Source organism: Idiotropiscis lumnitzeri, chromosome 8 (genome assembly GCF_059441095.1).
Source record: "Idiotropiscis lumnitzeri isolate Australia: NSW breed Sydney's pygmy pipehorse chromosome 8, RoL_Ilum_1.0, whole genome shotgun sequence".
NCBI lineage: Eukaryota > Metazoa > Chordata > Actinopteri > Syngnathiformes > Syngnathidae > Idiotropiscis > Idiotropiscis lumnitzeri.
In genome coordinates, this window is record NC_142398.1 from 4456690 (window position 1) to 4482851 (window position 26162).

Genomic DNA, 26162 nt, shown 5'->3' on the forward strand with positions numbered 1-26162 from the left:
AGCCATAACGTTGGGCATCTTAAATTTAAGTATAAAAGGTGCATGGTCCGATTCCAATTTAGGCTGAGATTCACATGATAACATTTCAGATGACAATTTATTATATCAGTAAAAAAAAAACAAAAAAAAAAAACAATCTTTGAGTTGCATCGTGTTGTGCTTTGACACATGCCAATGAAGGAGCTCCTGACTAGCTGCTCACTGTCGTGAATGAGCTGCAACTATCATCCATGAAGATGTTTTTGAATTGCTTTCCACATAAACATATAAAAACTTGTTGTAAGTGACTGATACCTAACATTGACATCGCAGACTTGTGCATATAAGAGTTTTTTAAATAGAGGTCCACTGTGTGACTGACTGATGATCAATTTAGACTTGCATCTTTTGAATATTGGTCCACTATTGCCATTCCCAGGTGTTTCTTTCATGAACAAATAAACCCATTACACATTTTTTCCCCCTGAATGAGACCAAAGAATGAATTTGGCTGCGAATGAGACACACAAGCAACAAGTTCCCCGGCGGCCCTCCAACGCTTCAGGATGAAACAACACTGTGGAGTGCCACATTCTTAAACAGAGGAAGGGGGGATGAAAGTGGGGACGCTGCAGTCGGCATCAATGTCCTCTGCCACGCGGCGTGCACTTAAAGGGCCGGCGGCGCGGCTGATTAGAATGCAGAGGAGGACTGCTCTGCTGCAAATTGAAAACATATTGATTCTCCTCATGCTTGGAGGAGGAGAAGAGGAGGAGGAGGAGGAGGAAGAGCTGATGGACAGGCACAGAGAGGAAGCAGAAGAGGATCAAATCTACTCATAAAACAATAAACAGCCGACGTTTGCTCACACACACACACACACACACGCACGCACCCCCCCCCCCACACACACACGCACACCCGCGCACACAATGGGTGGAGGGCCTTGTGGTCACCATGGCAACGCGGTCAGGGCGCTGCGTATACATGTGCGTGTGTCATGTCCAGCTGTGGTGGCGAGAGGCCATGGGATGGTGACGAGGGAGGACGCACAGATGTGCTGACTGTACAGTTTCCATGGGAACAAGCATCCCTCCACCTCCTCCTCTCACCGCTGCCATCATCGCAAAAAACAGCCGTTTATATATTCGTCCTTCTGTTAATCCGTGCACTCGCAGTAAGCGAAGCAAATCTTTTTGCATGTGTATGAAACACTCATTCTAGTTCATTAAAGATGGAGGCAATGGGAGGAGGACTGTGAAGGAGGTAAAGGCAATGTTATCAAACAGAGTGCCTACTCAAGCGCCATAAATCAGTGTGTGCGTGTGTCTGTGTGCTCATCAAGCGCCCACCATTTCCCACTGATAAATCCTGAAATGCCGCCACCCAGTGATCATTACTGTCATTGCATGTCTGTACTAGATTGGTTTTTTTGAACAATGAAAATTACAAACACTCACAGAGGATAATACAAATTTATGTAAACTAAAATAGATATCAAAAAGTTTAAGTCAAAAGTTTAAAAAAGCGGCATTTCTATTCAAAACCCAAAGGTGCATAAATGAGGAATACAAATGAAAACAACAGATATTTAGCAATGTCTGTACATATTTTCCTCGCATAATTGCTTGTTACCATTTTCTTAAGGAATGAGAAAAGCATTTTAAAGTAGGTCATAAATCCCGATAAAGAGGGCTTACTAGTTCTCAATTTGGCACAATGCATATGCTTTTTACCCATCAACAAAATGTTAAATGTTGAAGAAATATGGCAATTAAAATTGTGGAACATTTTTCATTTTCAATGACAACCGCTTTTTCATATCAGTCCAAAAGCATTGATAAATAGGACAAAGAAAAAAACAAAAAAGCCAGCGTTTCATCATCTTTATGGCAGAACGAACAGTTGTCTCCCTCAAATTTAAATCTTTTCTGAAGAAAATTCTTCCATGATTTTAGAATATGTTTGTTTGACTTAAGGCTAATCGGGACATTTTGTTTGATAGTTTGTAAATACTTTATTTATAATGACTGAATTTCCAAAATTCTAACCCTGCTAAACTATCCATCTATCATAAACATAAAATATTTTGCCTTAAAAGACCTTACCAATTTACTTTTTATAATATTTTTCATCAGACAAAATACATTCTTCAATCCATAGTCTTGGTAATACATTTGAAGCATTCATACATCCATCCATCCATTATCCGCCACTTATCGGGCTCGGGTCGCGGAGGCAGCAGCTTCGGCGGGAAAGCCCAGACTTCCCTCTTTTAGGTTTTCCGGAGGGATCCCTCAACGTTCTGTAAGATGGGCTGAGGATATGTAATCAGTTTGTGTATTTATAATCATGTTTTTATACACTCATTAATGTTTGCACACACACACACACACACAGACACTTACGTTGTTGTTTTAACACACACACACAGACACTTACGTTGTTGCTTTAGCACGCACGCACATGTGATGTAGTTAAACTGACCTTCACACTGTGAGTTATGATTTCCTGCCTGCTGGAATCTCTGATAATTAGTTTAGTCTAAAACAGACCACCATCGTCAACTGGGCGCCTGTCTCCTGGTGATTAGTTATTTATGTTTTCCTGTCGCCCTGGAGACAGACCCCCATTGTCTGCTAAGGTATGAGTTTGCTTCAATAAAAACACCGAGCGCAGGGTGAGAGTCAGAGGTTGCGAGGGATTGAACTAAGCAAGACGCTTGTTTTCCTTCTGGCTCTCTCCCATTCCGAATGGCACAAAACGAAAACTTTGCCTGGTTTGCTTTTGGTTTTCAGTCATCTTTAGTAAGTTATTTTCAGTCTAAAAAAGGCATCAGGGCATTTTAAACCTGACACGTTCCCAGCCCAGCCGGGAGACAGTCCCTCCAGCGAGTCCTGGGTCATCCTTGGGGCTTCCTGCCGGGTCGGCATGCATGGAACACCTCACCAGGGAGATGTCCAGGATGCATCCTAACCAGATGCCCGAGCCACCTCATCTGGATCCTCTCAACGAGGAGGAGCAGCGGGTCGACGCTGAGTCCCTCCCGGATGACCGAGCTTCTCACCCTATCTCTTCGGGAGAGCCCGGACACCCTGCGGAGGAAACTCATTTCGGCCGCTTGTATCCGAGATCTTGTTCTTTCGGTCACGACCAACAGCTTGTGACCATAGTTGAGGGTAGGAACGTAGATCGACCAGTAAATTGAGAGCTTCGCCTTTTGGTTCACCTCTTTCTTCACCACGACAGACTGATACAGCGTCTGCATCAAAGCAGACACTGCATCGATACACCCGTCAAAGCCTTTGAAGCATTATTATACATAAAAAAGTCTGAATTAAATTGATCTCTCCGGGTACTCCAGTTTCCTTCCACATTCCAAAAGCATGCATGGCAGGTTAGTTGGACACTCTACATTGCCCCAGATGTTTGTTTGTCTATGTGTACCCTGCGATTGGCTGGAAACCAGTTCAGGGTGTAGCCCGCCGACTGCCTGACGATAGCTGCGATAGGCTCCAGCACCCACCGCGACCCTTGTGAGGAGAAGCAGTACAGATAATGGATGGATGGATGGTATCAAAATGTTCTGCCGGCATAATGGCGTGGGAGTCGCTCAGTAAGATTTCTTCTCATGGGGCCCAAAATACCTGGCAGCGCCCCTGGGTGGTTACAAAGTTTTATATTCACAAATGTAAATTTTCAAAGACCAAACATATATTTCTCTTGCGTTGTTGAAAGAGTTGGATGTATATTTACATTCTATAGCAGGTGGTAAAAATAAGAAAATTGTTAAAACCTTGAAATTGTGTTCCTATTACAATGTTTTCAAAGTTTCTTATTTTTTTTGTTTAGGACTTCGGGAATTCTATTTTTTATTTTCATATTTTTTTTTTTTTTTTTTTTCTGTAAAATTTGATGTCTCACGAATAACTTCATTCCTGTACAAAGTCCCTGTATATGACGTACAATTTGTTAATAATTAAAAAAAAAAAAATCCGATGGTGGCTGTTTGCGACAGTTACCACACTTTACTGTAGTGGCAACGCTCGAACTGCGCTGGTCGTTGTCAACAGCAGGTAAGTTGAGACTCACAAAAGACGCACAAAATATCGACGTTTTATCCTAGGTTGTTGCATTTATATAGAATTCCACTACGCTCCATAACAGCTCTTTAATAGCCCTCACGGCTAATATTAGCGAACTGCTCATTTATGCAAAATGTACGGAGTAGGATTTGAAGCTAAATTTACTACGCGACATTTTTTATAGTGTTGAACTGTGTTTATTTTTGTTATAAATTCAAATTATGAAAAATAAATGTGTAAGATAAACGTTGTCGCGAGAAGTCCCAATAAAAATAATACAACGTTCCTGGGGGTTTTGCCGTTTAGGTAAGTAACCTCGCGTTTGACATTCGCACATTCGCCGCATTCGAGCCCTGTTTTATTTGGGATTAGGGAAATCATTGCATGCTTCGCAACCGCAGATTCATTACATCTGGGATCCAGATTCCCCCGTTCAACATTTCGAATTCATCCAATTTATGTTTAGAAGTTTTAAATTAAAACCATGATTAAACGACATTGCATGAATGAAATGTTTCTGTAACTGTCGCGCTCCATTACGGCCTTTAAATACGAACAGTTGACTTTAGTTAAATAATTGTGTGACCAATTAAGCGATATAACGGCAAAAGTCGGCATTTCTGTTGTCAAATTTGTAACTATATATAGTGTTTTAATGACAAACTAATAACTATATATTTTTATGACTAATAAACGTTTTAATGGCAAAATGGTGCAATGGCCAAACGTATAATACTTGAACAAAATTTGGTGTTTTAATTATCATTTGTAAAATTTTTGTGACTAAAGTTTTGTGTTTTTGTGTAAAAATCTAACTTTTTTTTGGTATGCATTTCATTTTTGTTTCAAGTGGTGGTAATGAATGTGCTTATGTCCTTTTCCAACCAGGCTTGTTTGTGGCATGCGTATTGGACTTCCCCGATTTGAGGCGCTGCAAGGTGGATCTGGCCAAGGTTGGCTTCTGGTAAGTGATGGAGAAGCTTCATAATCCATATGACTTCTACAGTTGTGCGTAATTATGCAATTTTTGTTACTATTTGTGGAGAAAGCCTGCATCTTGCATTTCGGTAAGATTAGAAAGTTGTGCTCGTTCCTCCTTTCCCCACTGTAAGTCTGATAAAGTGTTGGATCATGTCATATTATGACCTAATTCCTTACTCTTCCTGGTTAGACACTGTTGCTGCTGAGCGCGTTTATGTTCCAGCTGCTGAGGAGCGTGGGACCGAGGGCATTCTCCATGGCTTCCGAGATGTACACGTCAGGCACGCACTCGGCTGCCTTCGTCACCTGCCCCAACGAAACGGTGGCCAAAGACTTGGCCAGGTTGTCTTGCTTGTTATTATCAATTTATTTTGGATTTAGCAGAAATGACAATTGCTGTTACTTTCAATCAATCTGACTGATCTCAGTCAGAAGAGCTGTTTATGCTGTGTTTGAGATTGGTGGTGTTGTGGCAGTTTGCACAGTCCAAAGTGTACTGCCATGGTAAAATTCAAATCTAAAAAAATCGAGATGGCTTGATTTTCACACTCCTGCCCCTTGAAACATCATAATAATAAATAATAATAATAATAATAATAAATATAATAAAACAATCATTTATTTGATGGATGACTGACCATTTTTTGTTTTGTTGTTGTGCATCGAGGTTTTTCTGTTTTTAGTTTCATGTATCTGTGTTTGAATTCACAAAAAATATTTTTATTCTGGTTTATTGATAGTTCTTGTGTATTTGATTTTACAATTTTTTAGATTATTTTTTAAATTATTGTTTTAGATTAAGAAAACTTCAGTTTCATAGTATTTTAGATGAATAGTTTTTAATTTTAATACATTAAATATATACTACATGTATTTTTATTTTATTATTTTTAGATTTCTTTAAATTAGATTTCTTTATGACCCCCCCTCCCCGTTTTTTCTTACTTTTTAGGCTATGTTGGATTTTTTTTCCCCTTTTTTGTTTGTGAATTTTTTTTTTTATTTAGTCCTCGAGGGCGCATGGGAGTTCGCCAACCAGTCTACATGTGCTTTCTGGACTTGGAGAAGGCGTTCGATCGTGTACCCCGGGGTTTATTGTGGAGGGTGCTCCAGGAATATGGGTTGTCAGACGCCCTGGTACAAGCAGTTCGATCCCTGTACGACCTGTGGCAAAGTTTGGTCCGCATTGCCGGCAGTAAGTCGGATTCGTTTCCACTGAGGCTTGGACGCTACCAAGGCTGCCCTTTGTTACCGATTCAGTTCTAGGCGTAGCCAAGGTGTTAACGGTGTCCGGTTTGGTGGTCTCAGTATTGCACATCTCTGCTTTTTGCAGATGAGATGGTACTGTTGGCTTCTTTAAGCCATAGACTTCAATTCTCACTGGTGCGGTTTGCAGCTGAGTGAGAAGCGATTGGAATGAAAATCAGCACCTCCAAATCCGAGACCATGGTCCTCAGTCAGAAAAGGGTGGCGTGCCCTCTCTGGGTCGGGGGTTAGATCATGCTCCAAGTTGCTGCTCCTCTGCATTGAGAAGAGCCAGGTGAGGCGGCTTGGGCATCTTGTCAGGATGCCATCTGGATGCCTCCCTGGTGAGGTTTTCTGGGCACGTCCCACTGGAAGGAGTAACTGAGGTCGACCCAGGACACGCTGGAGAGACTAAGTCTCCCAGTTGGGATGGTATTTTAAATTTAAAACAAATTAAAAACCATTTTTCGTATATTTTCCATATTTTGAAATTTTTATTTACCCAAAAATGTGTTTTGGACTGCTTTGTTCACATGTGTCCTTTGTGTTACATTTTTCTAAATAAATTTTTTTTTAGACTTTCAGAGCTTGGGTTTTGGGAAAATGTTACACTTTTTCGGTAACTTTTAGTTTATATGTTTGAATTCTAAGTCTTATTTTCTCATTTTATTTTACTTAGTAGATTTTAATTTAGTGTAGATCAAGCGCGATATACTTGAGATAATATATTTTAATTGAAGATGTTATGTTCCTTTTGGATTTTTAAAAAAATATATTTTGCATATTTTTGTAAAGCTCACTGTATACAAAACAGAATAAGAGTAAGCTTTAATAAAACAAAAGACGTTGCTCATTTGTAATGGTGTTAATTTGTATTGTTTTATTTTTGTCCCACAGAGGCATCGTGGAGAAAAAGCTTGCTGCCTGCGTCAACATTGTGCCCGCCATCACATCAGTGTAGGTGTCTCACGCACGCACACTGAATGATGCTAACTTGCTCAGTTACACAGTTGGTGGCCAGCTGTGCTATCTGTGCTATGATAAATAAAGCTGCAGTGTATGAAATGAAAATACACTTTTCCTTCTCTCTGAAACATTGATTAATTGTGCTTTTGTTAATGTCAGACAACCTATAGTTCATAATTTAATTTTGATTGCTGTTCCACAGATTTTGGCACATAGGCTCGCCCTTGTTTTGAACTTAAAAAAAAAAAAATCGTTCAGTTGTCTATTTTTTTTTGTTGTCAAATATAGTTGCATTTAATCTATAAAAAGTATTTTTTTTTCTTAGTGCTTTCTAAAAAGAGTTGAGTTGAGTTCTGTATGGACAGTTTTAAAATTATGGAATACATTTTAATTGAATCACTCAGTGAGGATAAATGTTTTGGAAACTGAATAAGTAATTAAGTACAGTTGTCTATTTTCCTATATTAAAGTTGCAATGGCTTACAATATTATTAAATATAGATATTTTTGAGGAATAAAACGTAGTACTTAGTACTAACACTGGTACTACTACTAGGCTTGTAGTTTAATATTGATATGATGATATTGTTACTTGAACAGCTAAGTATTTTTTTAGGTGGTATTTTGTGTAAAAGGTTTGAGAACCTCTGACACAATAATTCTGAGGCTATTTCAACTTTGCCCATGTTATTATTGTCAGATACGAATGGCAGGGGGCCATCCAGGAGGACAGCGAAGTTTTGCTGGTGAGTGTAGCTTTCCAAATAGTAGAAGCACCATTAAAAAAAACATTTTGAGTCTTTTGATGTGTGATTTCCCCTCATCTAGATGATCAAGACCAGAAGCTCCAAGGTCCCCAGTCTCACCGATTATGTGCGGTAAGTCCTCAATTCGTACGTCGGTGTCCGTCAAACTCCATGTTGAATGACAATGGTTGTGCTATTTCCCGGCGCTTCCAGTCAGAACCACCCGTACGAGGTAGCCGAAGTCATCAGCGTGCCCATCGACCAGGGCAACCCGCCCTACCTCAAGTGGATCGCCGACATAGTGCCCGAATGAAGACGCGTTATTCATGGTTGGGCGATTATGCTAATTACTCCAAAAAACACAAACAAATGGATATTGAATTGATTAACTGTCTGTGGTCAATGAATGGGAAGTTAACTTGTTGGTCTGAAGGGGGCATCATTGGTCCTTCCTTTCAATTGAGTTCACAGAGCAATTGAACATCCATTATGATTTTATTTTTTACAAATAAATATGTCTCATAAAATGGTGACTGGATATTATTTTTTTAAAAAGTAACATAACACATTTGACCAACATGTACAGTCCAAATAGAATAAATCATAAAACACCCCCAACAATATGAACCTTCCTGTTGTATCGCAGGTCAAATATATTCAAATTTAGAATTAAAAAAATAAATGCCACCAAACAATAATTAAATAATATACAGTTAATAGAGGACAAAAAAGAAACAAATTTTGGTCAGCAGATCTTTCATACATTTTCCTTTTACATTTCTCGATTCACAATGAAAAATAATGAAAAGTTGTTAATTTTATGTACATATAAAATGGATAAGTCTTTTGTGGGATAACAACTGGTTGTTTTAGGATTTGCCTTTATAAAAATCTTGACTTTTGTGTTGATGAAACATGCATATCGTTACATCAACCCGCAAACGTGCAGCGGTGTTACATTGACTCGTGAACATTTGTGGTGGTCACAAAGATACATCAGCAGGAGTAATAATGACACAAGAATAAAACATCACAGCGATTTCCACAATGTACCACCTTTAGCAATGTCGTGATGGAGAAACCTGATTGGATGCATGGAATGGTTTTGGAAACTCGCAAAATTAGTTTTACATGTATTAAATATACATATATATCTAAATTAGAACAATATTGACAACAGCCTCACCAAGGTCCACTTTGCTGTAGCACTTAGCTTTAGCAGCTAGCTTTAGCACTTAGGTTTTGTACTTAGCTCTAGCACTGACACGCGTTCAGTTGAGTTGGACCGTGAAGTTTTTCCATAGGTGGTTATTTGCGTCATTACCCCAGACAAATGCATTTGAGCGTATTGATGCTACACCAGAAAAAAAAAGGTTCAATATCGCGTGATGATGGAATCAAGATTTAATATGGTAAGTTAGGTTCCCGCATCTGGCAAAACAAAATGAAGGAATTCGTTCCGCTTTATCGCTCATTGGCGTGACCTCACATAGACGTGTGTTCTTTCTAAATTTTTTAAAAACTAGGCCCAATATTTATTATATATATATATATATATATATATAGATATATAGATATATATATATATTTTTTACAGTATTGTTGAAGAGTGGTGTAGTTGCTTAACTAGCAACTTCGACGCAAAAGGACCTGAACTGGAAGTAAACTTAACGCGTTAAAACATGGTAAATTATTACATGAGAATCATGTAATTTAAGTAGACTCATCATTTACTTTTATTAGAATCTAACATTTATCATCATTTACCACAATTAAAACACAAACGCAGTGCGACAACACCAGCAGATGACATAGAAGCCCAAATCGTCACTTTCTGTGAGAACTCTTCAACTTCAAGCGATGTAGATGCCGTGTGCCCCGCCACTCTTCTTCCAAACTCTGGGATTCTGATTTCCAATTATAATGCAACATTGCAAAAGTTTCCACAGCCAATGATGATTTGGAATGTTACGTCAAAAGGGTTTCAAGAACGTGTCACAGTTTGAAAGGAGTTTTGGTTTCAAATTGGGGGTTTTAAATGCTGGGTTACAGTTCGATAATAAGGTTAATTTTTCAAAATGGGGTTTTAGTTTTTCAGGTCAATTTAGTCCAGTGTTTCAAGTCTAGTTTAAGGGTTGAAAGGTTGTAGTCTATTATTCCAAGTCTAGTTTAAGGTTTGAAAGTTTTTCAAGATGGGAGAAGGGTTATCAATGAAGAGACAATGTCAAATTCGAGTTTCAAAATATGAATAGGGTTTTGAATTTGGGTTTCAAGCCACGGTTTGTTTTCAAGGAGAGAAGTTTTCAAATTAGGGTTTCAAAACAGAATTCCATTTTAAGACTTGGGTTTGAGGACCTTGTATGGCTGAACAATGAGTTGAATTTAAATCGACATTGGAATGTTTTAGATCGCAAAGGCTGCAATCTGTGGGAAAACAACAAAGACTCTCCATTTCAGCTGGTCTGCAGGCTTTATATATTTGATGTATTTATTGATATACTAACTAGATAAGTGCTTGCGAAGTGCATTCCACATTTACATGTCAGTCTTTCATGAAACATGAAATGTTGAAGTATATGAATTTAATTTATGACTGATTGACTTATGTTTATGCCATAAATATATAAATTTGTTAACTTCTAATCAACTCCTATGACGGCAAGTTAAAGTGTAAGCCAACAACTCAATTTGAATTAGATAAAGTCTTTCATATTAATAAATGGTTCGTTTGTCTTAATGTTGCAGTAAGCCTGACCTATAAGACCAAAACATTTACGTATAATAAATCGGATATTGTTTATTGGAATACCGTTTTTGAGAGTAAGGCTTCGAAAGTCGGGTTTCAAGCCTGGATTTGGGCTTCACAGTAGGATTTCCAATCTTGTGAAGCGAACAAAAGACACTTGGTCTAGTGACATAATTGAGGAGTTTTGTTTGCTGGAAACGACACAATAAGAATAAGGATGCATCACAAGCAGCTGATTTTCAGCGCCGACTTATCATCCAGTGACTTTGGCCTGCCTTCCTCTTGTCCCCCTCCATCGTCCTCCTCTTCAGGTGTCCTCTTCCTCCCAGAACCTTCCGGACCTTCTATCTCATTTTGTGACATGTTTTGCGGGCTCACTTCCCTGCACTCGGACCCCTCCACCCGGCTCCCTGGCCCGCGTACAGCCATGCCGCCCCACTCCTCGGTGGGGCGCCGGCCATCAGAGTCAGCCCTCTCATGGCTGCGCACTCGGCGCGAGGCACGACACAGAGCCCTGCGGAACCCTCGCTTGAAATTGTCCGACAGGAAGGCGTAGAGGATTGGGTTGGCGCAACTATTGGCATATGACAGCACCACCACAAAAAAGTAGAGGCCACGCAGGTCGCCGGGCAGAACCACCAGGAGGTTGACGATGTTGAGGGCGTAGAAGGGGAGCCAGCACAGCACGAACACGGCTACCACCACCACCACCATGCGCGTCACCTTGCGCTCAGAACGACGGCGGCGCGACGAGATCGCTTGAGCGCGTTTGCCGACGCGGCGGACCTGTGAATAAGACAATGTTAAAATGTGGAGTCAATGATTAAACAATTGTTCCCATGTCAACATTTCTGTAAGCGTTCCTTACCTTGATGACAATGAGCAGGTAGCACATGCAGATGACCATCAGGGGTCCACAAAATCCCACTGCAAAGGTATATACGATGAACGCTGTCTTCCAAAGCTCAACTGGCTCCGGCCACACGATACCGCAGTCCGCGTCACCTCGCCTCACGTCAGCAAACGCCACCACCGGAAGCACCACCACGAAAGAGCACAGCCACAGTGCCGCACTCACCGCCGTGGCCACCGGGGGGCGCCGCCAACGCCCAGCCCGCGCCGGCTGCGCCACAGCCAGGTAGCGGTCCACCGACATGACGGCCAGACAGAAGATGCTGGTGAACTGGTTGATGGCGTCCACCGTCATCACCACCCGGCAGAGGAGTGAGCCAAAGGGCCAGGAGAGGAGTGCGTTCTGGGCCGCGAGGAAAGGGAGCCCCAGCATGAAGAGCTCGTCGGCCACCGCCAGGTTGAGGATGTAGATGTTGGTAGCCGACGTACCCCGGCTGTGGTTGACTACCACATGGATCACCAGGGTGTTGCCCGCCAGGCCTACGGCGCATACCACACCGTAGATGAGCGGGATCAAGATTCCCACCGGGCCCAGGAGGGGAGGTCCTCCCAACCCTGACGGCTCGTCTTCACTTTCCTCTGCGGTGTAATTTTGAGTGCTGTTGAAAAGGGACGAGGTGGTGTTGACGGTGGAGTGGAGGTCCCAGATGGACGATGGGACGGCGTCCTCGGTAATTGGAAAGAGTTCCATTGGGACGTCACAGGGATTGCAACATCTGGAAAACCTGCATGACAAGTTTTCAAACTTGGCCTAGCTTTTCAAAGGAGCATTTCAAGTCAAGGTTACGCTTTGAAAACAGTTGGACCAAACACAAACCAAATTGGGCTCGCATATAACAGACCCAACACGTCAAAAGTTGGGTCAATGACACTCCAAACTACCCCTCAAATTATTTTAATTTGTAAATAACCCACACAGTTGCTTTGGTCTGTTTGACGCACTTTGGGCTGCTTTTGACCCAGAAACGTAGTTCAAATGAATAACTAATGAAACAAACCAAGTAATTAGGGTATCTTGTATTTTTTAAGTTTGTGGGTTGTTTTGCGAGTTATTCATTTGATTCTAAAATAATTTTTTCAATCCAAAAAGTTGGGTTGAGAGAACAAACCATCAATAAACCCAAAGAATTGGCATCTGTTTAAAAGCAAAACCAAATTGATTTGACCCAAACATTTGGGTTAAATGAAAAAATAACTTAAACAAGTAACTTGATGTCAAATTTATTATCTACTGAATTTCATTGTTTTGTATTAAAAGGGGGGGGGGCTTAGGGGTTATTAATTTTTCGGTTAATTTAATAACCTAAACAATTGGTTTAATGATTTGTTTCAAATAACTCAAAATGTTGGACAGAGTTTTGCTTAATTTGGACCCAACTATTTTTAAACTGCCTGGTCTTAATCTGGGGTCAGACAAAGTTAAGGTTTCAAGACAAGGCAGCGGTTATAAAGTAGGGTTTTAAAAATAGTGTTAGCGTTAAAATTGAGTTTTCAAGACAACTTCTAAATTGGTTTTCAGTACTTTGAATGAAGGGTTTAAACTAGGGCTGTCAAAATTAAAGCATTAACTCAGGTGATTAATCCAACATTTTTTAACTCAGTTAAATATTTGAACTCAGTTAACTCAGTTTGATTTACTTAAAAAATAATTTGCATACTTTGCAAATATTGTGCTATATTAGTTGTCTTTAGCACGTCTCAGAACAAAACACTGTGTTTAAGTTAACATTGGGCCTTGCAAACCAACAATGCTGCCGCTTGTGGGCAGTTTTGAGAAATGTTTTGAAAACAATCCATTTAGATCGTATTCAATAATCCAAGAAAGCTATAAGAACAGTCTTTGAATTAAATATACTTCATATTTGCTGATTTTGCATCAATTCCAAGATATTATTCAAGGAAATATCTGTTATAAGCTTTGCAAAAAATAGTAGTTGAAAAATGTGATTAAACACAATTAATCATGCAATTTTTTTGTGATTAATTAGTTAAAAAAATTAATCACTTGACAGCACTAGTTTAAACTTTAGACAGGGTTAAGTTTTGAATTTAATGTTTCAAGATGATGTTAGGTATCAAATTAGGGCTTGAGGCAATGTGATGGTTAAAGTTGAGTTTTAGGACAGGGTTAGGATAGAGATTACGTGAATACATTTTGATGATGATTTTTTTTTTTTAAGATGAATTTTTCAAGACCATGTTAGGTTAGGGTTTCAAAGTAGAGTTTTAAGACAGTTTTAGGCTTCAAATTTAGGTTTAAGGACAGTGTTCGGGTTTGAAATGAGGGTTTTACTCAAAGATAGGTTTTCAAAGTACAACTACAAGATAAGGTTGAAGTCGTAAATATGGTTTAATGGAAAGATGAGTTGCTAAAAGTTGGGCTTTCAGATGGGGGTTAGAGTTATAATTACGCTTTCAAAAAAGGATTGCGGTTTGGGATTAAGGTTTTGGAGTAGTATGTATGTGTGAATGGACGTATGTGCAGATGTTTCTGTTCTGTATGTGAATCGATAGACAGATAAAGCAGAGGCTGGTTGAATGTTAAGGCGCTAATTATCTTAGCATGCCGCCGTCATCTCTACCAAAACAAGGCTTGCTAATGGTTGCTCCGCTGCGCGCAGGCACACCCGCAGCCTTCGCTTGTAATGGCCGATAATTGGTCTCTACTCCGCTTGGAATAAAATGTTCCCACATATGGAGGAAAAACAACCTTGGTAAAACCGGACTGAAAGGACACTAGCGCATATGGTGGATAGGCATTTTTTTTTTTTTTTTTGTGGAAGTGGAACAATGTTGTACCAGGGTGGTGATAGATTTGGGATTATGCTTTGGAGTTAGTTTTGAATTTTGTTGTGACTATTTTTTGGGGGGGGGGGAATTCAGTTAGTTTTAATTATTTTTTTAGAGACGGGCTGTTTACTATCATAGTTTTTGTTTGTCTATGTGCGCCCTGCGATTGGCTAGCAACCTGTATATCGTATGTATGTATGCGTCAACATCTTGGGACATAGGCGGAAGTGACCTGGCCAGTCTGACAGTAATGCATTTTTTTTATTGTATTTTTTTATTTAGTGAATCAGAACTTGCAAGTTTTACATCCTCAGCAGGCGCGCAGTCCACCAAAGGAGCCCGATACAATCTTACAGCCCAATCACATCTAGTACCGAAACTTGGAGTACGGGCGACAGCTTGACACAACACTTTTTTTTTTAGCTATTTGGGCACTGGTTAGTGTGACCTGTTTATTTTTTTATGCCACTTTTTTTGCCATGTGAGCGTGGGGATCAGTCATTTAAAAAAATCATTGAGGGGCACATTCGCCTGACTTGTGTGCGGGCAGCGTGGTTTCGGTTCCCACTCAGTGACGGTATATATGTCTGCCCTGTGATTGTCTGGCGACTAGTTCCGGGTGTAGTGCGCCTTTCGCCTGTAGTTCGCTGGGATAGGGCCCAGCACCCTCCCGCAACCCTGTACTGGATAAGCGGTGTGGATCATGACATGACATATACATATATATATATATATATATATATATATATATATATATATATATATATATATATATATGTAACACTCTATTTTCCTGGGGGTGGTGAGTGTTATTCCGAAATCGAGTTCAGTTCGTTGGTGAAAGAACAATTTCTTTATTTATATATGTATATGTGGACAATTAAGTCCACGCACGCAAACAATGAGAGTGGATATCTCTTCCTGCAAGGCATCCCTCCTTCAGTCCCATAAGTTCCAGTGAGGTGTTGCCGTGGCGACAAAGGGTCAAGACATGGACCCTGCGGAGAGATAAACGAGGGAAAGCATGGCCACATGCAACCGTTCACTTCGGGCTGTTGTCAGATGACTTCCTGAGAGTTGCATATTGTTCCGACGCAGCAGTGGATAAGCTAAATATAGCCGAGCGCTAATTAACAACATGTGGCCGCATCGATTTATGCTTTTGGGTAGCACCGCTGATTGTCGAATTGTTGACAGGCAAAAGAATGACAATTTTACGCTCGTTGATTGGTCGTCAAGTAGCGTGTACACATAATTTACGTGGATTGGATTGACAAGTACGTAAACAACTGGAAGTCGATTCGTTGATTGCGACATTGAGTTTAATCGAGCCCCTCATGTACATAACATCACACGGACTGTCAGATTTTCATTCATGAGATTGTTCCATACTCTCAGATGGCGATTGGTGAATTAGTCAGATGACGGCAGCCCCGAAAAGTCATAAATCCAAAAACAATCAATTGCTGAACCGTCTGGCGGGGGCCATTCATCAGTTCTTTTTTCATTCAATAAAAACAACAGCATGTGATGGACTGGTTTCACAAACTCAACACAAACACGCACACACACGCGCCAGACATTGTCAATCATGCTCATAAATATAATATTTATACATAACATAGAAACATGTACAAAAAATGCATGCCAGGAATCATTTTACAAATTAAAACTGAAATGCATAATAAACTTACTGCCTGAGTCCTGCTGGTACTGAACTCTCACACACACACACGAGACCACCCTTACCTTGCAGAACATCATCGTGATGTGTTTTTATATACCCTTCAGTATTATTTTCCATTGCACTCTCTTATTTATCTAATTTATATATTTGTCTGTATTATTGTTGTATTGCACTGGAGAGGGGAGCTCTCTAATCTCGTTGCACTCTTGAGTACAATGACAATAAAGGGATTTCTAATCTAAAAAAAAAAAAAAATCTAAAGGCTCCAGTATACCCGCGACCCTTGTGAGTATAAACGTCTCAGGAAATATATATGTATATATATATATATATATATATATATAGTGCTTCGATGTACACTTGACTTTTGACAGAAGTGGAGTGGAAAAGCCAGCAGCTATGAACAGAAATGTTGTATTACAATCGATACGTGTCTACGTGTCTAGACATAAAATAAGACGGCTCCATAAGCAATTTAGCAGGCGATCTCAGACCGAAACACATAAATAGCTGATGTCAGCCATGACGAAGAGGTTCGATGTCAACCATGTATTAAATATTTACAATGTCATTATTAATATTTGCTCTATTTTGCAGCACAGCATACTGAGTTTTGAGATCTACACAATAATAGGTCTCAAATTTATATTTTTAATGAATTTAACTTGACTAAAGGTGTTGTTAAATGTTATTTTAATGTTTTTTATTAACATATAAGTTTACATTTATGTACAAAGGACATCTACATTAATACAAAATGTAAAGGATTTTTGGGTTTAAAAAATGCATTTTCATAGACATAATTACACAAATACAAAATTATACTTGCAGCAAGTAGTACAATAGGTCTTGCCTTGCTTGAACAATTTTTAATAACCTGAAAAGGACTGCCTCCCTCACAAAAAGGCTTTCCTGTCCTTGCATTTTATAATGATAGCTTTTATTGTTTTTGATTGACGCAAATAGGGATTTGGACTCATGGCGGGAAGGAATTCCAGTTCCATCGCAGCTGTTGAAGTTTAAATTACCATCTACACTCAAAGCATGCGTTTGTTTTATATATATACAGTATGTATAAAATATGACATATTTTGGAGAGAGTTATAATTACAATTAATTACGATTAGGTCATTTTTTTATACTGTGATTAACTTGATTAAAATGTTTAATTGTTTGACAGCCCTTATATATATATATATATATATATATATATATATATATATATATATATATATATATATATATATATATATATATATATATATTTTTTTTTTTTTAATTTTGTCAACATGTTGGAAATTGTTCTTGAGTTCATTTATATCTTGTATTAAATATTCTTCAAAGGGGGTGTAATCACATATGCTGAGCACTGTAATATATGCTTAGTAATGTGTATGATTGAAAAGAATTTGTCGCTTCCAAGTACAAAAATAGTCCACATAAAGTATATTAAAGAAAACAATAAAAAACACATACAATAGAAAACTATTTTCAAAAACAGTCACTGCATGTGTGATTGATCAAATTCCCACTTCAATTCAAACATATGTCACCAACAAGTTCAGCTTTTTTTCTATAATATTAATGAAAAAAAAGTGGGGAAAAATTTCATTGGAGACTAAAACTTACCTCTGATCCTATTGCGAGTCCCTGTCAAGAAAAACACTTGTAGGGAAAAGCATGATGTTCAATGTGAAGATGTGGCAAGCCTCTGCAAACATTAGCTTCGCTCCCGTGCTCCCTCCCAACCTCTTTTACGCATATACATGCACACATAACACAGACACACACACACGCAATTGTGACGCACTAATAGCGTATCCATCAAGCCGCTGCTGTAAATACGACAATTGCACGCTCAAAATCAATAGAGGCAGCAACACGCTGTGGAAGGAGCTTGATTGCATTGTCAGTGTCAACGATGAGTCTTAATGGTTCCAAATCGTATTAAGTTGCATCATGTGGAGAAAAAGAAATCCTACTTTTTCTTGAGAAAAAAAGGAAATTTTGTAAATACAAAAAGTCAAATTTTCATGTTTTCTAAAATAATAATAATAAATAAATAATTTATTTAGGAGAAAAAAGTCAAATATTTTTCTGCACAGATTGTTCATTTTAGGAGCAAAAACAAATTGTACATTTTAAAATAAAAAGTTCCGCTGGGGGTTAAAACATATTTTCCAAATAAACAGCTGTATATTTTAGAGAAAAAGTTCTAATCTGACAAAGAATAATTTAGATTTAACGTATGTTTAAGAGAAAACGGATTTTATTTTTACAGTGAAATTGTCATGACCCGTGTCGGTCATGGCAGGGCGTTGTTGTTGTTTTCGCGTCTCTTTGTTGTTGTTTTGGTTTCTGTCAGCTGAGTAGGGGCGTGTCCCCTCAGCACTCCGTCCCCACCAGGCACGCACCTGTTCCCCGTTAGCCTCGCACACCTGACTCCCATCTGCTCCCATAATTACCGGACTATTTAACCACCCCGTGCCGACAGCTCAGCGTCAGTGCATTGCCTTTCTTTCCCGACATCGCTGCCCTCGCTTTTGCGACTCTGCACGCCACTACCATCCCTGCTCTCGTTCATGCCCCCAGCTCTTGTCACCTCTCCCTGACCCGTTTCATATCCCCGCCGTGTTTTGTTCTTTGTCCTTGGTCCAGTTTAGTCACGTTTAGTTTGCCTCTGTTATTTTGCACCCTGCCACGTTGGTTGTCCTTGTTTTGATTCACTTAATAAATTCCCTTTAAGTTACACCTTCCCCCGCTTCCTCGCATTTTGGGTCCTCGCCCTCCTCGCCGACCCGCGACCCCTAACAGAAATTGGGTATTCTCAAGAAAAAAAAATCCCACATTTCTTGAAAAAAAAGTCGTTTTTTTCAGGAAATTTCCTACATAAAAGATGGGATTTTTTATTATTTCAAGATGGGGAGAAAAACGTTAGGCCTTAACAAGAATAGTAACAATAATAATCTGGATTTTCGAGAGAAAAACACAATTTGGCCGGAAAATGTGTAGCATACACATAAAAAAAGAATATAAAAGGAAAAATGTCAGAGTGTTTAGAGTAAAAAGTTATAGAAAAAAGTTATAGAAAAAAAAAGTGATACAGTCATAATCTTGAGATATTTTTGGTATATTTTCCATATATTTTCATTTTTTAAAGAAAAAAATTCACAACATGATCTTAAAAATGTCATATTTTCTATCTAGAAACTATACAACCTTTTCCTCAAAAATATATAAGACTATTCTCATAGCATTCCTATTATCCTCTTAATGTTCAACTTTATTCTCGTAAGAATGAAACTGTTTGGTTGCAAAATTCTTTTCCTTAAAAATATACATCTTTTGATCACAATAATGTGCAACTGTTTACCCAGAAAGGTTTTTTTTCCCCCCAGGCCTAAAAAATATGGTCTATTATTGTAACATTACTATTTTTACCACCGAACTTATTGTACTTCTACTCATCTAAACTCAGGTCTTTTTTTTCTAGAAAATGTACAACTTTTGATGTAAAATAAATTAATAAAAAAAAATTCCAAATGATCCAACTTTTCTAAGTGTATGTTACAATGAAGCTATGCTAATTTCCTTTCTCTCTCTCACTCTCTCACACACACTCACACACCCCCACACGCACTCACACACGCACACGCACACGCACACACGCACACATTCGCACGCACACACCCATGCACATGCTAACGATGCTATTAATCACTTTGCAGGTGACTCGCTGGTGGCAGATGGTAAGGACAAATTCAGATGAATAAGTGGCGGCACGGCAACATCCATCTCAAGAATAACTGCAGACTTTCATTTTTTACCCTTTTTTTTTTTAATCACAACAAGTATCATTTCTTATTATTTTTCATACATTTGACTGAGCATCATTGTAATGGTTTGATACGGCTTCACGTCCATTTTGCAGACGTCAACGTTTTTTGCGTGCATTCAAGAATTCCGCCGTATGTCCACCAAGTTCTTGAAGAAGGCCGAATTCACTTTGTTTTGTGGCTTAATAATAGGAAAACAAAACTTTGCATCTTCTGAACGGATGTTTGACATCACCTTATATCAGACCGATACCGGTATAGGTATTCACCTCTAATACTTCCTGATGCCAATACCAACCACTAGTACTTTTGAACCACCACATTTCAATGACCACAATGACAGATAAAGGTGACGAAAGCCCTTTTGTCTTTCTGACACACATGATGATTTGCCAATGTGACAATGGATGCAGTGTAGCGCCAACTACTGGCAAGGAAGAATTGTCTTTTTTTCCCTTTTTTTTTCTTTAAGTATCAGTGGCTGGTTGGCATCTTCACAATACAATACAACTTTATTTATATAGCGCATTTCAGCTGGAGTTGTAACAACGGTACTGATATCTTGAAATAAGGCCAATATTGGCCTGATGGCGATAACTGGTATCAGTACTCATTCATCCCTAATTTTCTGAATGAAACAAATGAAGCATTTCTGGCCCAAAAATGGAAAACAACTAAGAAAACATCGCAGGCCTTATAATGGAAAAATAAAGCCTTTTCCTGGAAGTATAAATTATTTTGATGTTAATAGAAAAACACAAAATAAGTGTTGACTTCGCCACTAACTCTTGGACTAACTTTTGGACAATTAATAAAAGAAAGATGCACTTTTGAACTGATTAATTAAACATTTTGTCATTTCATGATAATAAAAAATTAAGTGTTTTATTGCTGATTTTTGAAAAGATATGCCATCGTCTGGGCTTTTAATAATAATATTAAAGTAACTAATCTGTCCTGTTAATAAATAAAAAATATGAGCGTAGTAATAGAAAAAATTGGCTTTTTTTCTGTGTGTAATACAGAAAAATAGAACAGTTTCTGGTTTATAAATGAATAAGAATAACTAGCTTTTGTATGAATGGAAAAATACGCATTTTCATGTCCCAGAAATGAAAATAAATAAATAAATAAAATAAAATATGTCTTTTGTAAAAGCTGAAAACTTCTCGCCCATGAGTTAAACTTTCTTCTGTTCATGAGTTTTTGGGGGAAAATGTACTTTTTTACAGCAATGAAAAAAACAAAGCATGTTCTGTCTTATTAATGAAAAAAAAATATGTCTTTTGTAATGAAACAAATATTTATTTCATGGCCCAATAATGACTAACAAAATTTGACATCATCCAGCAGCTGTCAGTATGCATGCATGCATGAATCTAATTTAATTTATGGGCAGTTAAACTGTGGCCTGCATAATCAAAATGTTTTGAAATAATATTTTCGTTGAATTTTTACTCCCCAATAATTCCCATGGTGATTTTCTAAGTCTTGCACACAAGGAAAACACAAGTTTCTTTCAAAATGATAACTTTTACTAAAACTAACTAAACATAAAGTCAAACTAAAGGTTTTGGTAAAAAGAAAAAAAAAATAATCCAAACTAATAAAGATGCCCTGAAAATAATTACAACTAACTAAATTAAAAAAAACAAAACTCAAAAGAAAATAAAAGATGAATTCCAATTAAAATTCCCAAATGGAAATAACCCTACTGCGGTCAGATGAGTGTGCAGGGCTTCTTCTTGACCTTGGTGGGCTGAGGACAAAGAACGGCTCGGATGGCTTCGTCAAATACGGTCTTCAGACCTCGCTGAGTCAGCGCCGAGCACTCCAGGTACTTGATGGCCTCTGCAACAAAACATTCGGGCCGTCTTGAGAGTCCACTTTTGAGAAGTCACCGTTTGGGTTTCTTCAAGTCCGAATTAAGTCAAGGTGTGAGGGGGCTTTCAAATGAGAGATTGTAGTTAAAACTTCAAGCAAGGGTTTAAGACTCAGAGAGTGTTGGTGGTTCAAATTAGGGCTTCAAATTAGGGTTTTTAGTCAGTGTTGGGATGATCAATTAGAGTTTCAATCAATTGTTCGACTTTGATGTTCAAATTGGGGGATTACAGGTTTAAATTGGTTTCAAATTACACTTCTAAATTAAAATTAGGGTTTGAAACTGCTGACAGGGTTTGACTGCAATCAATAGCTGAAGATAAGGTGCTGAAGCAAAGGTCTTACCTATCTCCTTGGCCAGCGCTAGTCCTTGCGGGTAGGTGATGGGCGCCAGTTTCTTGTCCTTGAGCTTGTCCACCGTGTCCTTCTCGTCCCGCAGGTCCAGCTTGGTGCCCACCAGGATGATGGGCGTTGACGGGCAGTGGTGGCGTACCTCAGGGTACCACTGGCAAACAAATGCCGCAATGTTACCGTGGCAACATGTCACAGCTCGACCGCCATTGATCGGCAAATTAAGACATTCATAGGTCAGAAAGGAACTTTATCATTAGAAAAATAATGATGATAAACATTCCAGATATTCCTCAAAAATGCTTTTGGATAGATATCCTGACATTTGAATTTGGACAAAAATATTAATTTTTGCATTGCTACTCCACCTTTCTTCTATAATGTGGGTCATAAAATGTGATCAATAACGGCAAAGACATGCCTCATTCATTTTCCTTTTGAAAATGATTATTTTTTTCCTGACATGATTATTTGAATTATTGGCAGTTGTTATGAGTTTTGAACAATGTTTAGAATTTCAAGTTTGGGTTTCAACCCAGGCTAAAGGGGTAGGTTCTCAATTTAAACTTTCTAACCAGGATTAGGGATTTAAAGTAGGGTTTCAAGCAATGGGTGTGGTTCAAAAGTTGGATTTCAAGACAAGGTTTGGACTTCATATCTGGGAAGGGTTTCAATTATTTTAGGTTTCTGTCAGGGTTGGGGGTTCAAATTCGGTTTTAGAATTTGTGGTTTCAGGTTCGGTTTGGGGTTTCAAATTAAAGTTTAAAGCCTGGATTAGAGCTTTAAAGTCGGATTTCAAGGTACTATTGGGGTGGTCAATTTTAGCAGGTAGCATAGGAGCCTCACCTTCGCTCTGACGTTCTCGTGGGAAGCAGGACTCACCAGGGAGAAACAAATCAGAAACACGTCCTGCACACACGCACACGCATGACGATGAGTGTGTGTTTCCACGTGTTCTTGCACACGCATGCGCATACCGTCTGCGGGTAGGACAGCGGCCTGAGTCTGTCGTAGTCCTCTTGGCCGGCCGTGTCCCACAGACCCAGGTTGACCGGCTTGCTGTCCACCATCACATTGGCTGAGTAGTTGTCAAAGCTCAAGAAAAAAAAACACACACATTGACTCGTATGTGTCGTCATGACAACACACTCCATTTTCAAGCCCACGTTTGATTCCAAAACATCCAACCTTTTTACATCTGAAATGATTCTTGTGTCAGCATAAGAGTGGGGTTTTGAAAATATTATAGCACTTAGCTTAGCTGGGTTAAGGTGAACTTGCCTTTTCTTTTGAGTCCTTTACAACTCTTAAAAAAAGGCTTTCAAGTCATCATTTCGTATGCTACAACAAGAGCAGGATTAATTTTGAAGCATGTATAACGTTCATTTAACTCACATAAAGGGTCCAAATGATCTATCATTTTTGTTTTGTTTTCATTTTGCGCTCTAAAACTGTTGAAAAGCTATCAAATTTTGGCGTGTTTTGTTCGTTTGTGTTCTTATTTGTGTGCGTGTGCGCGTGTGTATACGTGAAAATATGTTTGTTTGTGTGTGTATACTCACACAGTGGGGATGTATTCTCCCGGGAAGGCATTGGTTGTGTAGCTAATCAGCAGACATGTTTTTCCCACAGCCCTGGAACACACACACACCCCCACCCCCACACACACACCCCCACCCACACACACGCAAGCACACACGCACACACATATATATATATATGACACTGAAAAAAAATCACGTGTGTTCATGTAAGTGCAAAGAGGAAGCTAATGTGTGAAAACAGGAAGTGGTGAGATTGACGAGTTGCCATCACACCTGACACACAAGCTCCTATCGACCCTCAATTTATTTATTTTTTATGCCAACAACGGCACAGGATGCAAGAATGAGGTCTATCATAAACGATTGCGTGAGTCTACTTGCTTGCGAGTACCTCCGCCAAGTAGATGGCATCGCTGATATTTGTACAACTTTTCGAGTGGACAAAAAACATCATTTGATTTGAAAATGGACTCCATGAATGTGTTATCATGGTGAGCTAGTGTTTTACATTAGTGAGTGGGTGGGTTGGTAAATTTTTTCAGTCACTTTAGTTTAAAAATGGGCGGCACGGTGGCCGACTGGTTAGCACGATGGCCTCACAGTGCAAAGGTTGTGGATTCGATTGAGGCTCCGGCCTTCCTGTGTGGAGTTTGCATGTTCTCCCCGTGCCTGCGCGGGTTTTCTCCGGGTACTCAGGTTTCCTCCTACATTCCAAAAACATGCATGGCAGGTTGATTGGATACTCTAAATTGCCCCTAGGTATGAGTGTGAGTGCGGATGGTTGTTCGTCTATGTGTGCCCTGCGATTGGCTGGCAACCAGTTCTGGTTGTCCCTCGCCTGCTGCCCAAAGACAGCTGGGATAGGCTCCAGAACCCCCCGCGACCTCTGTGAGGAGAAGCGGTACAGATAATTAATGTATTAGTTATTTAGTTAGACCCTTGGTCTGTCGTCAATTAGTTTGTTAGACTGTCAGTTATGTTAGTCAGGGAGATTCGCAGTTAGATAGATAGATAGATGGATGGATGGATAGATGAATGCATACAGAAATACAGTCAGTCAGTAGGACCTTAAGTCAGTCAGTCAATCAGCTAGTCTGTCATTCACTTGGTTAGTCAGTTAAAAATTTCAATCAGTCAATTCTTTAGTTAACTGGTCAGGACTTCAGTTTGTTCGTCAATTCATCAGCCAGTCAGTCAGTTATTCTATTAGTGAGTCGGTCAGTTAGTTAGCCAGAACCTCACGTTTATAAAGCAGTGACAAACACGTTACGTGTTAATTTGATGAGTATTGGCCCTCCCACAGGAAGTGAAAGGGTAAAGACAAGGAAGTCTTGCGACTTTGGGGACTTTTTGCTCCACTTTATGATGTGCGTTCCACCAACGGTTCTTCCACACCAAACTCGTACGAGCACTGTTTCTTCCAAAGCTGACTTTTTGTTGAGAAAAGGAAGTTCCCGAAAGTCTTCCCCAACAGTTGAAGCAAACAGCGTGTTATTGTCCTCAAATCAGTACGATTCAACGATTAGTAATCCACACAAGTGATCCATTGATGGTGCATCCCAATACTTTTGACCATAGTGTCCAAGTAAAGCTCAGCTCTTGTAAATAAACTCAGCATCGACATGTCGCGACCTCACACACACTCATAGACACACTGCACAAGTTTTTACAATTTGAGAAATGATCACGCAATAATCATTCATTTAAAATCTAACCGGCAAATGAAACGTAATTGATCAAATTGAATGAAAAAAGTCAGAAAGTCAAAAGTCATACCCGTCTCCTACCACCACACACTTGATGGCCTGCATGCTGCTCCCCTTCACACTCAAAACTCAACATGCACACACACACAGACGATCTACCGTGTCACACTACAGGAAGTTGTAACACACACACACACACACACGCACCCCAAATACACATGCGCACTCCTGTGTTTGTTCATGTGCGTGTTGCGTGTTGCGTGTGCGTGCGGTGGAGGTGTTGCAGTTGCTGGTGTTCAACTTCCTCTTTGGCCTATATGCACACAAATATAAAATGCTAATTCGTCTCTCCAAATATATATATATATATATATATATATATATATATATATATATATATATATATATATATATATATATATATATATATATATATATATATATATATATATGTTTGTTAAACAAAAGTCCAATCAAAATTTTCATTAAATTTTTGCTGTCTTTTTATCTTGTTTAAAATTGTTGTATTATTTTTATTATATTATGTTTACATTTTTTTTCAACCATTGTCTCATATATATATATATATATGCAAACTCCACACAGGAAATCCGGAGCCCAGATTCGAACCAGGCGGACGTGCTAAGCAGTCACCGCCTGATATCCATCTCTAAAGTATGTGATTATCTCTTTCAGTTCTCTTTCCA

At 39.0% G+C, this 26162-nt stretch overlaps 3 protein-coding genes across 12 annotated transcripts; 1 reads left to right on the forward strand and 2 right to left on the reverse strand.

Annotated features, from left to right (window-relative positions):
• The first annotated feature begins 2686 nt into the window (after positions 1 to 2686).
• LOC148331789 (protein CutA homolog) lies at positions 2687 to 8529 on the forward strand. 10 transcript variants are annotated; one of them, XM_088302685.1, is made up of 8 exons: positions 2687 to 3376; positions 4953 to 5027; positions 5107 to 5131; positions 5236 to 5387; positions 7188 to 7247; positions 7957 to 8002; positions 8085 to 8134; positions 8216 to 8529. In XM_088302685.1, the coding sequence occupies exons 1-8, from the start codon at positions 3366 to 3368 to the stop codon at positions 8313 to 8315; spliced, it is 519 nt and encodes a 172-aa protein (XP_088158811.1). In that variant the 5' UTR covers positions 2687 to 3365; the 3' UTR covers positions 8316 to 8529. The 10 variants fall into 10 exon arrangements, with proteins under 10 accessions (XP_088158811.1, XP_088158813.1, XP_088158814.1 ...); XM_088302681.1 differs by lacking the exon at positions 2687 to 3376 and adding an exon at positions 3979 to 4055 and having other exon boundaries at positions 5269 to 5387; XM_088302679.1 differs by lacking the exon at positions 2687 to 3376 and adding an exon at positions 3980 to 4055.
• A 2441-nt stretch (positions 8530 to 10970) lies between these two features.
• On the reverse strand, positions 10971 to 12351 carry sstr3b (somatostatin receptor 3b). Its single transcript, XM_088302678.1, has 2 exons — positions 11617 to 12351; positions 10971 to 11534 (listed from the first exon to the last, which is right to left on the reverse strand). The coding sequence occupies exons 1-2, from the start codon at positions 12349 to 12351 to the stop codon at positions 10971 to 10973; spliced, it is 1299 nt and encodes a 432-aa protein (XP_088158804.1).
• An 8906-nt stretch (positions 12352 to 21257) lies between these two features.
• On the reverse strand, positions 21258 to 25644 carry rac2 (Rac family small GTPase 2). The gene is made up of 6 exons (XM_088302157.1): positions 25526 to 25644; positions 23768 to 23839; positions 23183 to 23300; positions 23052 to 23114; positions 22200 to 22359; positions 21258 to 21824 (listed from the first exon to the last, which is right to left on the reverse strand). The coding sequence occupies exons 1-6, from the start codon at positions 25558 to 25560 to the stop codon at positions 21694 to 21696; spliced, it is 579 nt and encodes a 192-aa protein (XP_088158283.1). The 5' UTR covers positions 25561 to 25644; the 3' UTR covers positions 21258 to 21693.
• Positions 25645 to 26162: the final 518 nt, after the last annotated feature.